Source organism: Oncorhynchus mykiss, chromosome 17 (assembly GCF_013265735.2).
Source record: "Oncorhynchus mykiss isolate Arlee chromosome 17, USDA_OmykA_1.1, whole genome shotgun sequence".
Taxonomy (NCBI): domain Eukaryota; kingdom Metazoa; phylum Chordata; class Actinopteri; order Salmoniformes; family Salmonidae; genus Oncorhynchus; species Oncorhynchus mykiss.
The window spans coordinates 62,549,891-62,562,843 of record NC_048581.1 but is presented as its reverse complement, the minus strand read 5'-3'; the positions used below and the strand labels follow the sequence as shown (position 1 = coordinate 62,562,843).

The window sequence follows — 12,953 nt, the reverse complement described above, 5'->3', positions numbered from 1 at the left end:
TCTCTGCTGCGGACATCAAAGTCAATGCAAAACAAATCTGATATGATATTTTTTTGTTGCAAATAGAGTGTCTTTAATCTTGCATAAAAGGATTTGGAACCCCAGGGACTCTGAAACACCTGTCTCCCTGGGTGACACTATGTCCTCAGTGGACCTCTATCAATCTGTTGGTTTCTCAACCCTCCATTTGTTCTTTAACAGTTTGGCATGATATGGGGTCACTGGGGTCGCTGAAACACTTGAAACACGCTCAACTGAACCTCTAGTGTGAGGATACATGTATCAAATCAACTCAAACTTTATTTGGCACATGCGGTGGCAAGTGTAGACTTTACCGTGAAATGCTTACTTACAAGCCCTTAACCAACAGTGCCGTTCAAGAAGAAGAAATTATTTACCAAGTAGGCTAAAATAAAAAAGTGATAATAAAAAGTAAAACAACAAGAATAACAATAACGAGGCTATATACAGGTGGCACCGGTACTGAGTCAGTGTGCAGGGGTACAGGCTAGTTGAGGTAATCTGTACATGTAGGTGGGGGCGAAGTGACTATGCATAGGTAGCAAACAAACAGCAAGTAGCAGCAGTGTACAAGAGAGGGGGGGGGGTGTCAATGTAAATTGTGCGTGGCGATTTTTATGAATTGTACAGCAGTCTAATGGCTTGGGGGTAGAAGCTGTTGAGGAGCCTTTTGGTCCTAGACTTGGCACTCTGGTACCACTTGTCGTGCAGTAGCAGAGAAAACAGTCTATAACTTGGGTGACTGGAGTCTATGACAATTTTATGGGCTTTCCTCTGACACCCCCTATTATATAGATCCTGGATGGCAGGAAGCTTGGCCCCAGTGATGTACTGGGCCGTTCGCACTACCCTCTGTAGCGCCATACGGTCAGATGCTGAACAGTTGCCATACCAGGCAGTGATTCAACCGGTCAGGATGCTCTCAATGGTGCAGCTGTAGAACCTTTGAGGATCTGGGGGCCCATGCCAAATCTTTTCAGTCTCCTGAGGGGGAAAAGGTTTTGTCATGCCCTTTTCACAACTGTCTTTGTATGTTTGGACCATGATAGTTCGTTGGTGATGTGGACACCAAGGAATTCTCGACCCGCTCCACTACAGCCCCGTCGATGTTAATGGGGGCCTGTTCGGCCTGCCTTTTCCTGTAGTCCACGATCAACTCCTTTGTCTTGCTCACATTGAGGGAGAGGTTGTTGTCCTGGCACCACACTGCCAGTTCTCTGACCTCCTCCCTGATCACCGACAACGTCTCATCGTCGTCGGTGATCAGGCCTACCACTGTTGTGTCGTCAGCAAACTCAATGATGGTGTTGGAGTCGTGTTTGGCCACGCAGTCATAGGTGAACAGGGAATAAAGGAGGGAACTAAGTACACACCCCTGAGGGACCCCAGTGTTAAGGATCAGCGTGGCAGACGTGTTTAATTTAGGTGTTTAGTCCCAGAGTCCTTAGCTTAGTGATGAGCTTCGTGGGCACTATGGTGTTGAACGCTGAGCTGTAGTCGATGAACAGCATTCTCACATAGGTGTTTGTTTTGTCCAGGTGAGAAAGGGAAGTGTGGAGTGCGATTGAGATTGCGTCGTCTGTTGGTCTGTTGGGGCGGTATTAGAATTAGAGTGGGTCTAGGGTGTCCGGGAGGATGCTGTTTATGTGAGGCATCTGTAACGCTTTATGCATCAGTAATAGGTATATACAAAAACTCAACATCTCTGAGGCTTATCCTCTTAAGGGAAAAACAACAGGAGTAGTTTCAGTGGCCAGGATGACAGAAATGCCTCATACAGGTGTGGCTGGATTTAAAGCCCAAACACGAGCGGCTGAAGTCCCACGTGTGACTCAGGTTATTCTTAATGTGATGTTGCCTGATTTAGCATTGTGTTCAGAAGGGATTTCAGATGCTGATCCAGTTATTCAACACTGAAGGCACGTTGAGCATGCTCAGCCACGACCGTTCCGTTGCCATACACAGAGATTAAACAGGCAATCTGGGATTCAGACAACAACAAACCGGACATCCCAACACTTTTTTGGTTAACAGCTGAGCGATGGGGATAGAGAAATGTAACCACTCTCAAAGAGATTAGCTATCATCATCCCTGACGGAGCCTTACGTTACATTATCTTCAGTCAAACTGTCAATCATATCAGATATGTGTTGTTGATCTACATATCCCTCTAAGAGCTCCTTGAATGGCTGTGTGGGTGTGCCCATAGAGATAGATCGAGGACTCTAGTGCACTCTAGTGTTTTAGCATGGGCAGTGACATCGAGCACTTTCACCATTTTGAAGTAATCAACTCAATGGGACTTCTTATGTGTTAAGGAAGGATCAAATAATTCCATCCAGGTCATCAGGAGGGATCAGCCAATGAATTATACTCCTGAGGAAACATTCCATAACTGCAGGTGGCAGTAAATTGACAACCTTGGCTTTATACCTGTTCAAACACACTCCAGGTGGCAATATGCACTCTTTCAGTTTATTAACCAACTCATAGAAGTAGTAGAAGAAGAAAATTGACTACTTCAAAATGGTGTCTCACAGACGCCATAATGGGACAGATTCAATGTTGCGTCCTCTATCTATCTTTATGGGTGTGCCTCAACTTCAATGCTAACACAATGAACAAACTGGTCTGACCACTGGTTTAGTTCCCTAGATCTCTAGGTGTGGGCCCATGCCAGACTGTGTTTCAGTCTTTGACCTTTGACCTCTCTGGTTCTATTCCTCAGAGCTCCAGTTGGGATGTAGACTGAGGGTCCAGTTCCGTCTCTTCCACTCTGCTTTCGGGTCTCTCGAAGCCAACAGATGGCCACCGTGAAGAATTCTGTGTCCGAGGACCCCCTCCTAGGCAAAGGGCCTGACGAAGACGCCTCAGAGGTGTCTTTGTCAGAAAGTGAGTCGGATTCTGGGAGTGTCCTCTCAGATGACTCAGTGCTTCCAGACTACCAGCAGGAAGGTGGTTCACGGGGCACCGCCAACACGCTGTATGAGGCGTGTGCTCGGAACAACACCCTGGCACTCCGGAAGGTTCTGGAGAGAGGGGTTACCAAAGAGGAGGTCATGAAGGTGGACCACAATGGTTGGGTATGGGTCTCTTGTTATTTCACATTTGGGATGCCTTTTGGTGGTGTATGATCCAGCGTGTCGTGAGGGTTACTAGTTAAAATACCAGGAGCACCATGCCCTGTATATAGACACTGAATGCTTTCATTAAAGCCATGCAGAATTGGTTTTGGATTTAATTGCAGACTTGAATCCGTTGCGTTGAAATTTTTTTAATATCATTCTAATTCTAATTATTCACCCAATAGACCGGTCTGATGGTGGCGTGCTATAAGGGTTTTTTGGAAATTGTGCAACATCTTCACCACTGTCCCTACCTGGACATAAATCACCAGGACAACGATGGCAACACTGCACTGATGATCGCTTCACAAGCAGGTTAGCCACTCTCACCAGACCTATTACTAAATACTACACAGTAAAACAAGCCTCACTAGCAAGATTTCTAGGTTGTGTCCCAAATGTCACCACCCTTTCTAGAGTACTATACTGAGCAAAAATATGAACGCAACATGTAAAGTGTTGGGCCCATGTTTCATGAGCTGAAATAAAAGATCATAGAAATGTTCTATACACACAAAAAGCTTATTTCTCTCAAATGTTTTGCACAAATGTGTTTACATCCCTGTTAGTGAGCATTTCTCCTTTGCCAAGATAATCAAATCAAATCAAATCAAATGTATTTATATAGCCCTTCGTACATCAGCTGATATCTCAAAGTGCTGTACAGAAACCCAGCCTAAAACCCCAAACAGCAAGCAATGCAGGTGTAGAAGCATAATCCATCCACCTGACGGCATGATCATTACACAGGTGCACCTTGTGGTAGGGACAATAAAAAGGTCACTCTAAAATGTGCAATTTTGTCACGCAACACAATGCCACAGATGTCTCAAGTTTTGAGGGAGCCTGCAATTGGCATGTTGACTGCAGGAATGTACACAAGAGTTGTTGCCAGAGAATTGAATATACATTTCTCTACCAACGTCGTTTTAGAGAGTTTGGCAGTACGTCCTACCGGCCTCACAACCACAGACCTCATGTAACAATGCCAGCCCAGGACCTCCACATTCGGCTTCTTCACCTGCGGTACCGTCTGAGACCAGCCACTCTGACAGCTGATGAAACTGTGGGTTTGCACAACCAAAGAATTTCTGCACAAAATGTCAGAAAGCGTCTCAGGGAAGCTCATCTGCATGCTCATTGTCCTCCCCAGAGTCTTGACCTGACAGTATTGTAACCAACTTCAGTGGGCAAATACTCAGATACTGACTGGTTTTCTGATCCACGTCCCTATCTTCTTTTAAAAGATATCTGTGAGCAACAGATGCATATCTGTAATCCCAGTCATGTGAAATCCATAGATTAGGATTAGATTAGATTTATTTGACTGATTTCCTTATATGAACTGAAACTCAGTAAAATATTTGAAATTGTTGCATATTTGCATTTATATTTTTGTTCAGTTGTCACAGGCCTTTAATCTTTTCAATGGCATCTCATGATCTCCTAAACCCATTATCACCTTGTGTCCTTCTCCAGGTCACACCATTACAGTGACCTACATCCTCAACTACTACCCCGGAGCAGACACAGAGATCCGGGACTGCCGTGGCTTCACTGCACTCATTAAAGCTGCCATGCAGGGCCGAGACGATGTGGTGTCTTCCCTCATCATGGCCGGTGTGTGAGAGGCCTCCTCCACTTCAACACTACTATACACCCTACTGTATACATGAGGGAATATCTTAGAAGTGTTTAGACAACCAAACAAATAGATGTTAGAAGTACAAAAATGTAATCTACCTACCTGTGTTTACTGGGTATAAGCCTACATTATATGTTTGTGCATCATTCACAATGGCAAATAGCTCACATGTGTGTATTATCAGAGGCACCTCAGTGTTCGTAGTAAATAGGGGCAGACTGGCCATCTGGCATTTCTGGCCAATGCCAGATGGGTTGGTCCATTTTTAGCCAAGTAGGCCTGTCTAACTTGGGTCTTTTGCTCAAAATTATAATTATCATTCTAATATGGGTGCCTCAAGGAAAAAAATGAGCCGATGTGGTGGGCCTCGAAGAAAAAGATGGGCCGGTGGGGGCATCAAGGAAAAAATGGGCTGGTGTGTTATAGATGCCGGGGACGATTTCTGGTCCCAGTCCGCCCCTGGTAGTGACACACTACAGTTGATTGTGTCCACTGCCATCTATTAGGTCCCACTAGGTGAAGTAATTCAATTACTCCAGATTCCAAAGGGCATACCTCTAAGCAGATTTGGAAAAAAGGACCAGAGAAGGAGAGAGGAGAAAGACATAGTAGTACACATAGAATAATGGGATTACCCAATGCTTTGCTTCCCAGTCAGCAAATTTGCAATTATGGTCTTAATTCATTTCTGTTCCATTTGGGGCTTGGCATGAACATACTGATTGAAGGCCTAAGGTTATAGGAAGTATGTAGTAATGGGGTAGGGTTGGGATGGATGGATGTACCTGATGTACCTGTGGTGTGTCTACCCATGTTTGAGGTCAGCTTTCCCTGGTTGATTGAATGTGTTATTGATGGCTGCCAGGTTTAAGGGATCAATTTGGGGACACCAACCTACCTTAATTCACTCTGCCATAATCTTTGATTCCTTCGTCTTGGTTGCCAGGGGATTATCCAGGGTTATTTAGCTATTTTGGCCTCTGCGGAAGATCTGTAGTATCCAACGGAGTCACAGTCTCTCAATGCCAGTTCACATTTATCAATACTCTGAAAGAGTTGAGGAAAACATGTTCAGCTAGCTGTAGCCTTCAAATCAAATGTACAGTGCCTTGCGAAAGTATTCGGCCCCCTTGAACTTTGCGACCTTTTGCCACATTTCAGGCTTCAAACATAAAGATATAAAACTGTATTTTTTTGTGAAGAATCAACAACAAGTGGGACACAATCATGAAGTGGAACGACATTTATTGGATATTTCAAACTCTTTTAACAAATCAAAAACTGAAAAATTGGGCGTGCAAAATTATTCAGCCCCTTTACTTTCAGTGCAGCAAACTCTCTCCAGAAGTTCAGTGAGGATCTCTGAATGATCCAATGTTGACCTAAATGACTAATGATGATAAATACAATCCACCTGTGTGTAATCAAGTCTCCGTATAAATGCACCTGCACTGTGATAGTCTCAGAGGTCCGTTAAAAGCGCAGAGAGCATCACGAAGAACAAGGAACACACCAGGCAGGTCCGCGATACTGTTGTGAAGACGTTTAAAGCCGGATTTGGATACAAAAAGATTTCCCAAGCTTTAAACATCCCAAGGAGCATTGTGCAAGCGATAATATTGAAATGGAAGGAGTATCAGACCACTGCAAATCTACCAAGACCTGGCCGTCCCTCTAAACTTTCAGCTCATACAAGGAGAAGACTGATCAGAGATGCAGCCAAGAGATGCAGCCCATGATCACTCTGGATGAACTGCAGAGATCTACAGCTGAGGTGGGAGACTCTGTCCATAGGACAACAATCAGTCGTATATTGCACAAATCTGGCCTTTATGGAAGAGTGGCAAGAAGAAAGCCATTTCTTAAAGATATCCATAAAAAGTGTCGTTTAAAGTTTGCCACAAGCCACCTGGGAGACACACCAAACATGTGGAAGAAGGTGCTCTGGTCAGATGAAACCAAAATTGAACTTTTTGGCAACAATGCAAAACGTTATGTTAGGCGTAAAAGCAACACAGCTCATCACCCTGAACACCATCCCCACTGTCAAACATGGTGGTGGCAGCATCATGGTTTGGGCCTGCTTTTCTTCAGCAGGGACAGGGAAGATGGTTAAATTTGATGGGAAGATGGATGGAGCCAAATACAGGACCATTCTGGAAGAAAACCTGATGGAGTCTGCAAAAGACCTGAGACTGGGACGGAGATTTGTCTTCCAACAAGACAATGATCCAAAACATAAAGCAAAATCTACAATCGAATGGTTCAAAAATAAACATATCCAGGTGTTAGAATGGCCAAGTCAAAGTCCAGACCTGAATCCAATCGAGAATCTGTGGAAAGAACTGAAAACTGCTGTTCACAAATGCTCTCCATCCAACCTCACTGAGCTCGAGCTGTTTTGCAAGGAGAAATGGGAAAACATTTCAGTCTCTCGATGTGCAAAACTGATAGAGACATACCCCAAGCGACTTACAGCTGTAATCACAGCAAAAGGTGGCGCTACAAAGTATTAACTTAAGGGGGCTGAATAATTTTGCACACCCAATTTTTCAGTTTTTGATTTGTTAAAAAAGTTTGAAATATCCAATAAATGTTGTTCCACTTCATGATTGTGTCCCACTTGTTGTTGATTCTTCACAAAAAAATACAGTTTTATATCTTTATGTTTGAAGCCTGAAATGTGGCAAAAGGTCGCAAAGTTCAAGGGGGCCAAATACTTTCGCAAGGCACTGTATTTATATAGCCCATCTTACATCAGCTGATATCTCAAAGTGCTGTACAGAAATCCACAATAAAACCCCAAACAGCAAGCAATGCAGGTGTAGAAGCACGGTGGCTAGGAAAACTCCCTAGAAAGGCCAAAACCTAGGAAGAAACCTAGAGAGGAACCAGGCTATGAGGGGTGTCCAATCCTCTTCTGGCTGTGCCGGGTGGAGATTATAACAGAATATGGCCAAGATGTTCAAATGTTCATGAATGACCAGCATGGTTAAATAATAATAATCACAGTAGTTGTCGAGGGGGCAACAGGTCAGCACCTCAGATGTAAATGTCAGTTGGCTTTTCATAGCCGATCATTGAGAGTATCTCTACCACTCCTGCTGTCTCTAGAGAGTTGAAAACAGCAGGTCTGGGACAGGTAGCACGTCCAATGAACAGGTCAGGGTTATATGCAATGTAACATCAATGAAAGTGTTTCAATGGATAAATATTGTGGCCTGAAAGCAATTGTTTTCCTTCTCTGCTATTTCTCTCCCAGGTGCAGACCTAAATGCTGTAGACTCTACGAAGCAGAAGTGTGCGCGGGACTGGGCACTAAAGACGGGTCGCTACGAGACGTTGAACCGCCTCCGCCGCCTCAACCTGCGTCCTAGAGCTGAGCAGTTCGCTGAGAGCTACGTCCCCGAATGGCCAGAGCTGAAGGTGCTGGTGGCCAAGGCCATGGCCAACAAAAGCGCCAGCCAGAAGATCACCCAGCGCATCAAGTCCACCTTCGGCTTCAACTTTCCCCGAGATCCCCAGGAAAACGGGGTCTTGGACCACATGGTGCGTATCACCACCAGCATCCACAGCCCTCTAGTGGCCACCGGCTGCCGGCCCCTCTGCCCCACCAGCCCCCCTGAAGTGGGGAAGAGGCGCCTGGCCGTGCCAGAGCTGGCGAAGAAGCATTCAGAGAAGGAGCTGGGGGAGAGCTCTGTGTGCCACAGCAATGGCTCCGTATCCTCCATCATTCCCCACATCCACTCAGCCGAGACCATCGCCACGTCCTGCTGTGTGGACACAGAGCGCAGGGGCAGCATAATCTCTATAGCTTCCACCGGGGTGCGCACCTTCATCCCCAGGCACATGGCCCACAGGAACAGTGTGTTCCCCTCTGGCTGCATCCCAAAGATCCAGATAGTCAAGTCTGGAGAGCCCACGCCTAAGAAGGAGAAGAAGAGGAAGAGGCACAAGGGTCATCTGGAGCCGCCCATATGGAAGTACAAGGCAGAGAAACAGGAGAAGAAGAAGGCAGAGAAAGAAAAAGAGAAGACCAAGAAGGAAAAGAAACAGAAGAAACAGAAGAAGTGAGGTGTCTAACAATGCCAACTTATTTTAATTCCGCCCACTTCCAATATTTTTTTCCTAGAGTTACACTTAAAACGTTATGCCACGTTCACACTGTGAGCTTGACTGTATCTGAATTCTGAAGTACTGCTCAGTGCTAGAAGGGCTGAACTCCAGATCATTTGGCCAACGCAGTAAAAGTTTTTCTTAAGGTCATATCATTCATACTGCTTTGTAAATATTTAGTTTTGTAAAAACTGTTTTAGAAACTTTCTTTGACTTTTAGGGGATGGATTAAACTATTATCCAGGGTATAACGATAATACAATGCTGTCTTTTTGTCTTAATGGAGAAATACGATTTTGCTGTATCTAAAACAAATTTACTACTCAGGGTTTACTGATTTACTATCACAAGGAACTTTTAATTGCCTTTGGTCTCTTTCAACAGTGAAAGAGACAGTCTTCCTAAACCATCATCCTAGATGGTAATTTCTCTTTACACATAGACCTACTGTATGTACAAGTGTATTGCGGAAAAGGATAGGCTTAGTCCCTTTCTGTAAATTCTCAGAAATTCAAGACTCACAAAAACACACGTATACTAGGCCTACACCTCGGGGATAACTTAAATCAAATCACAGTGCTAAAATGATCCTTTTTGCAAATGTTTAAAGGCTTATGCAAGTGTGCAAAAATAGTGCGTTTTGTTGAATGCTTATTATAGAAACAAAGGCACTTTGGTTGGTGCAGTTGGACATTTCTGCTGTCTGTATTTTTCCAAATTTGGATGCCATTTTCAAACAATAGCTTTCTTACTACTGATATAATGAATTGATTTAGTTTATAAATGTGTTGGTCCTTTTATTTTGTAAATATTGTAAATAAACCATAGTGAGATGATGTGATTTTATGAAGAGATTTGATTATGTGCTGTTTACTGTGGTGCTGAAGATATTTTTAAGACAACTTGGGATAACTTAAAGGAAAACTCCAACCAAAAACTACCCTTTGGTAATTGTTTCATTAGTCCATTGTTGATATATTCCCAAAATGTTTTGCATGTCAGCAATCAAGTTTTCAAGATATGTAACTTCCAAACTACAAAATCTCAGTCTGAGATGGGGAACGAAGTCAAAGGTAATGGGAAGTTAGTTCTGGCCATACCATCATTAATAAGTATCTAAAAACAAATCTGATGGATGAGCCAGACATAAGCATGTCTAGGTAAAAAAACAGATTTCACTTAGCCTACGCATTACCTCAAGCCTGCCAGCAGAGAGCGACCTTGTTTCGCTTTTTACATTCCTCATTGCTTTACTTGAGACTTTCTCTTACTTCGTCTGTAAATATGATCAGGGTAAGAGGCCCTAAGTACAATAAGTGAATACAAAATACTTTGAAGATCAGACTGTAATACACAACACTAATGAAAAAAGTATACATCAATCACATTGGCTCTTTGGATTCATAGTTCTCTACTAAGAACTAAAACCCTTACATTTCTATTTTTAAAGTCTTGCATTTCAGTCTCACACTCCTGTTCATCAGCCATAGTGTGTCTTACAGTTGGTCAGTATGGGGTTGAAGGCAGTGTTTGCTCTCTACTCTTCGCTCTGTGTAGGCTATGTGTAGGCCTCCCACATTAAAACATAGTACAGTTTCCTATAGAATACTATAGTACTTACTATAGAATTCTATAGTATTCTGTAGTAAACTTTAGTATACTGTAGAATACTATACTACACTCTGTAATATCCCTTGATTATATGTAGTACTTGCTATATAGAATGTTGTAGTATACAGTAGAATACTATTCTGCACACTGTAGTATCCCTCGATTCTGTAGTGCTTACAATATAATTTTGTAGTATACTACAGAATACTATACTACACACTGTAGTATCCCTTGATCATGTATTGCTTACTTTAGAATGTTGTAGTATACTGGAGAATACTATTCTCCACATTGTAGTATCCCTAGATCATGTAGTGCATACTATAGCATTTTACTCCAGTAAAGTCCACAAAAACACTATAATGAATACTACAGTAGACTACCGCAAAAACACTACAGTGAATACTATAGCATACTTCCGCAAAAACACTATAGTGAATACTATAGTATATAATTATAGAAATACTACAGTATTTAGAGCATAGTATACTACAGTATTTTGTCTGGGGTATGGCTGTATATATCTGTACAGTGTGTGGGATTCAGTGAATTTCAGAGAGATAATACCCCTTCAAAGACTCCGCCTGTCTGGTCAGTCTGGCAACTGGGAGTTGACGGGGGGCCAGGGGCATGCGCCGCCATGATGTGCAGACCAATAACCCTATCAAGTTGTAGGACACACTATATTATGGTCTAGAGCTAATTCAAAAGAGTTCAACCTATAAGCAAATACTTGCAAATGTAATTAGTCTATAGTAGGGTCAATAATCATGGATGACTGATTTAATTAAGTAAAGAGATTACAAACTTTATTTTCAGTAAATTGCTGCACTTTTCATTCTTTGACTGCTGGACACATGGAGAGTTACAGAGTAAAAAAGAGCTTCCTTCTATTTAAAAAAAAAACGAGAGAGCGATAAAGATCACGAGTGCTTCACTGTGTTTGTCATCTAGATGGTAATCGTATTTTGGGTTCCGAGAGGAATGTTGGGAGGAAACATACAGCAAGACAGAGTTGCATTGCAATGAACACTATACTGTTCTTTATGACTGCATTAAATAGCCTAATACTGGATACTTTCTATGAAGTGAAAAACTATTTTTGAATGTGTGCAGCAAGTGTGTGTGTGTGTGTGTGTGTGTGTGTGTGTGTGTGTCTGTCTGTCTGTTTGTTTCTGTGTGAGATAGATAGATAGATAGATAGATAGATAGATAGATAGATAGATAGATAGATAGATAGATAGATAGATAGATAGATAGATGATAGAATAAACTGGATAAAACTAGCATGGGTGACATACGTGTGCAGGGCCACACCCTCTTCTACTGTCAACACATACATCAACCCAAGGTGGGGCTGAGTGGAAGGACAGTATGAGGTAACTCTGATGCCTGTACAATGTAACACAATACAATGAGAACGGACTAATTACTGTACTGCATCCAGCCTAAAGGCACGTTTCGGTGTCTAGGAGGAAGGGATGTCTAGGAGGAAGGATGGATTTGGTTTCTGTGTCCTCTTTTCTAAATGTATAGTGTCAATGTCAATACACTCACACTGCTTATTTTTCAGAAGTTCAGTAGCATAGTCTGCTAAGGGATGTGGTATCTGTCTGACATCTAAAGCTAATTGTCTGCATTTCTACACAATCTATTATTACCCATGGCCCTTCTAGGTAAGAGATCATTATTAAATATGTTTAAGTTATTGATAAGACTGAACTAGATCAATGACAATTCAATAATCAATATTGTGTAGCACCTTCAACCAGACTGATAAATAAATACAGAAATATTAAACAGAAGGCATTTGAACCCAGTCTGGCACAAAGAGAAGATTCATTTGGGAGACAGGCCTATACACAATCTATAAACACACGATCTCTATGATTTCTATTTGACACATAGAAGATAAATATTTATATAATTTAATTATATTATACAATTTAATGAATTGCTAGTAGTTCATTCACTTCAGTCGAAATGAAACGTTAGCTGAATTAAAACGTCAGTTACACTACTAGCTCATCACTGGGAATAAATATTTTTTTCTGTCAAATTGCATTTACCTTGCCTGCTAGATCAGTCAACTAAAGAGTAGGCAGTTTCTGATCTCATTGCTTTTTCAACTCGGAGAAAAAGCACAACACAGACAACAGCTGCCACTGTTAATCTCTCCTGTGCTGGTCCTATACACCAGCCTTTCAGAAGCTTTGCCTTCACACAGGTGGTGTCTGCGCGGTCCTAAATCCATTCTGCACACAAACCTACCAGACCGCTCTGAGGCGTCCGCATGGTCCTAAAGTACCCCCCAGGTTTGTATCACAAGTGCAATGATAGGGCACACAAAAATGCAATTTCATGTGGGGGGGCCATGTCCCCCGTTCCCGTCCCCGTCCCCAGTGAAAGTTGCGCCCACCGTCCCCCATGGGTA

At 42.7% G+C, this 12,953-nt stretch overlaps 1 protein-coding gene across 1 annotated transcript; it reads left to right on the top strand.

The window, feature by feature from the left end:
• Window positions 1-2,826: 2,826 nt before the first annotated feature.
• On the top strand, window positions 2,827-8,866 carry LOC110493235 (photoreceptor ankyrin repeat protein-like). Its single transcript, XM_021567502.2, has 4 exons — window positions 2,827-3,105; window positions 3,333-3,462; window positions 4,627-4,767; window positions 8,016-8,866. Exons 1-4 carry the CDS (start codon window positions 2,827-2,829, stop codon window positions 8,864-8,866), a joined length of 1,401 nt encoding a protein of 466 aa, XP_021423177.1.
• Window positions 8,867-12,953: the final 4,087 nt, after the last annotated feature.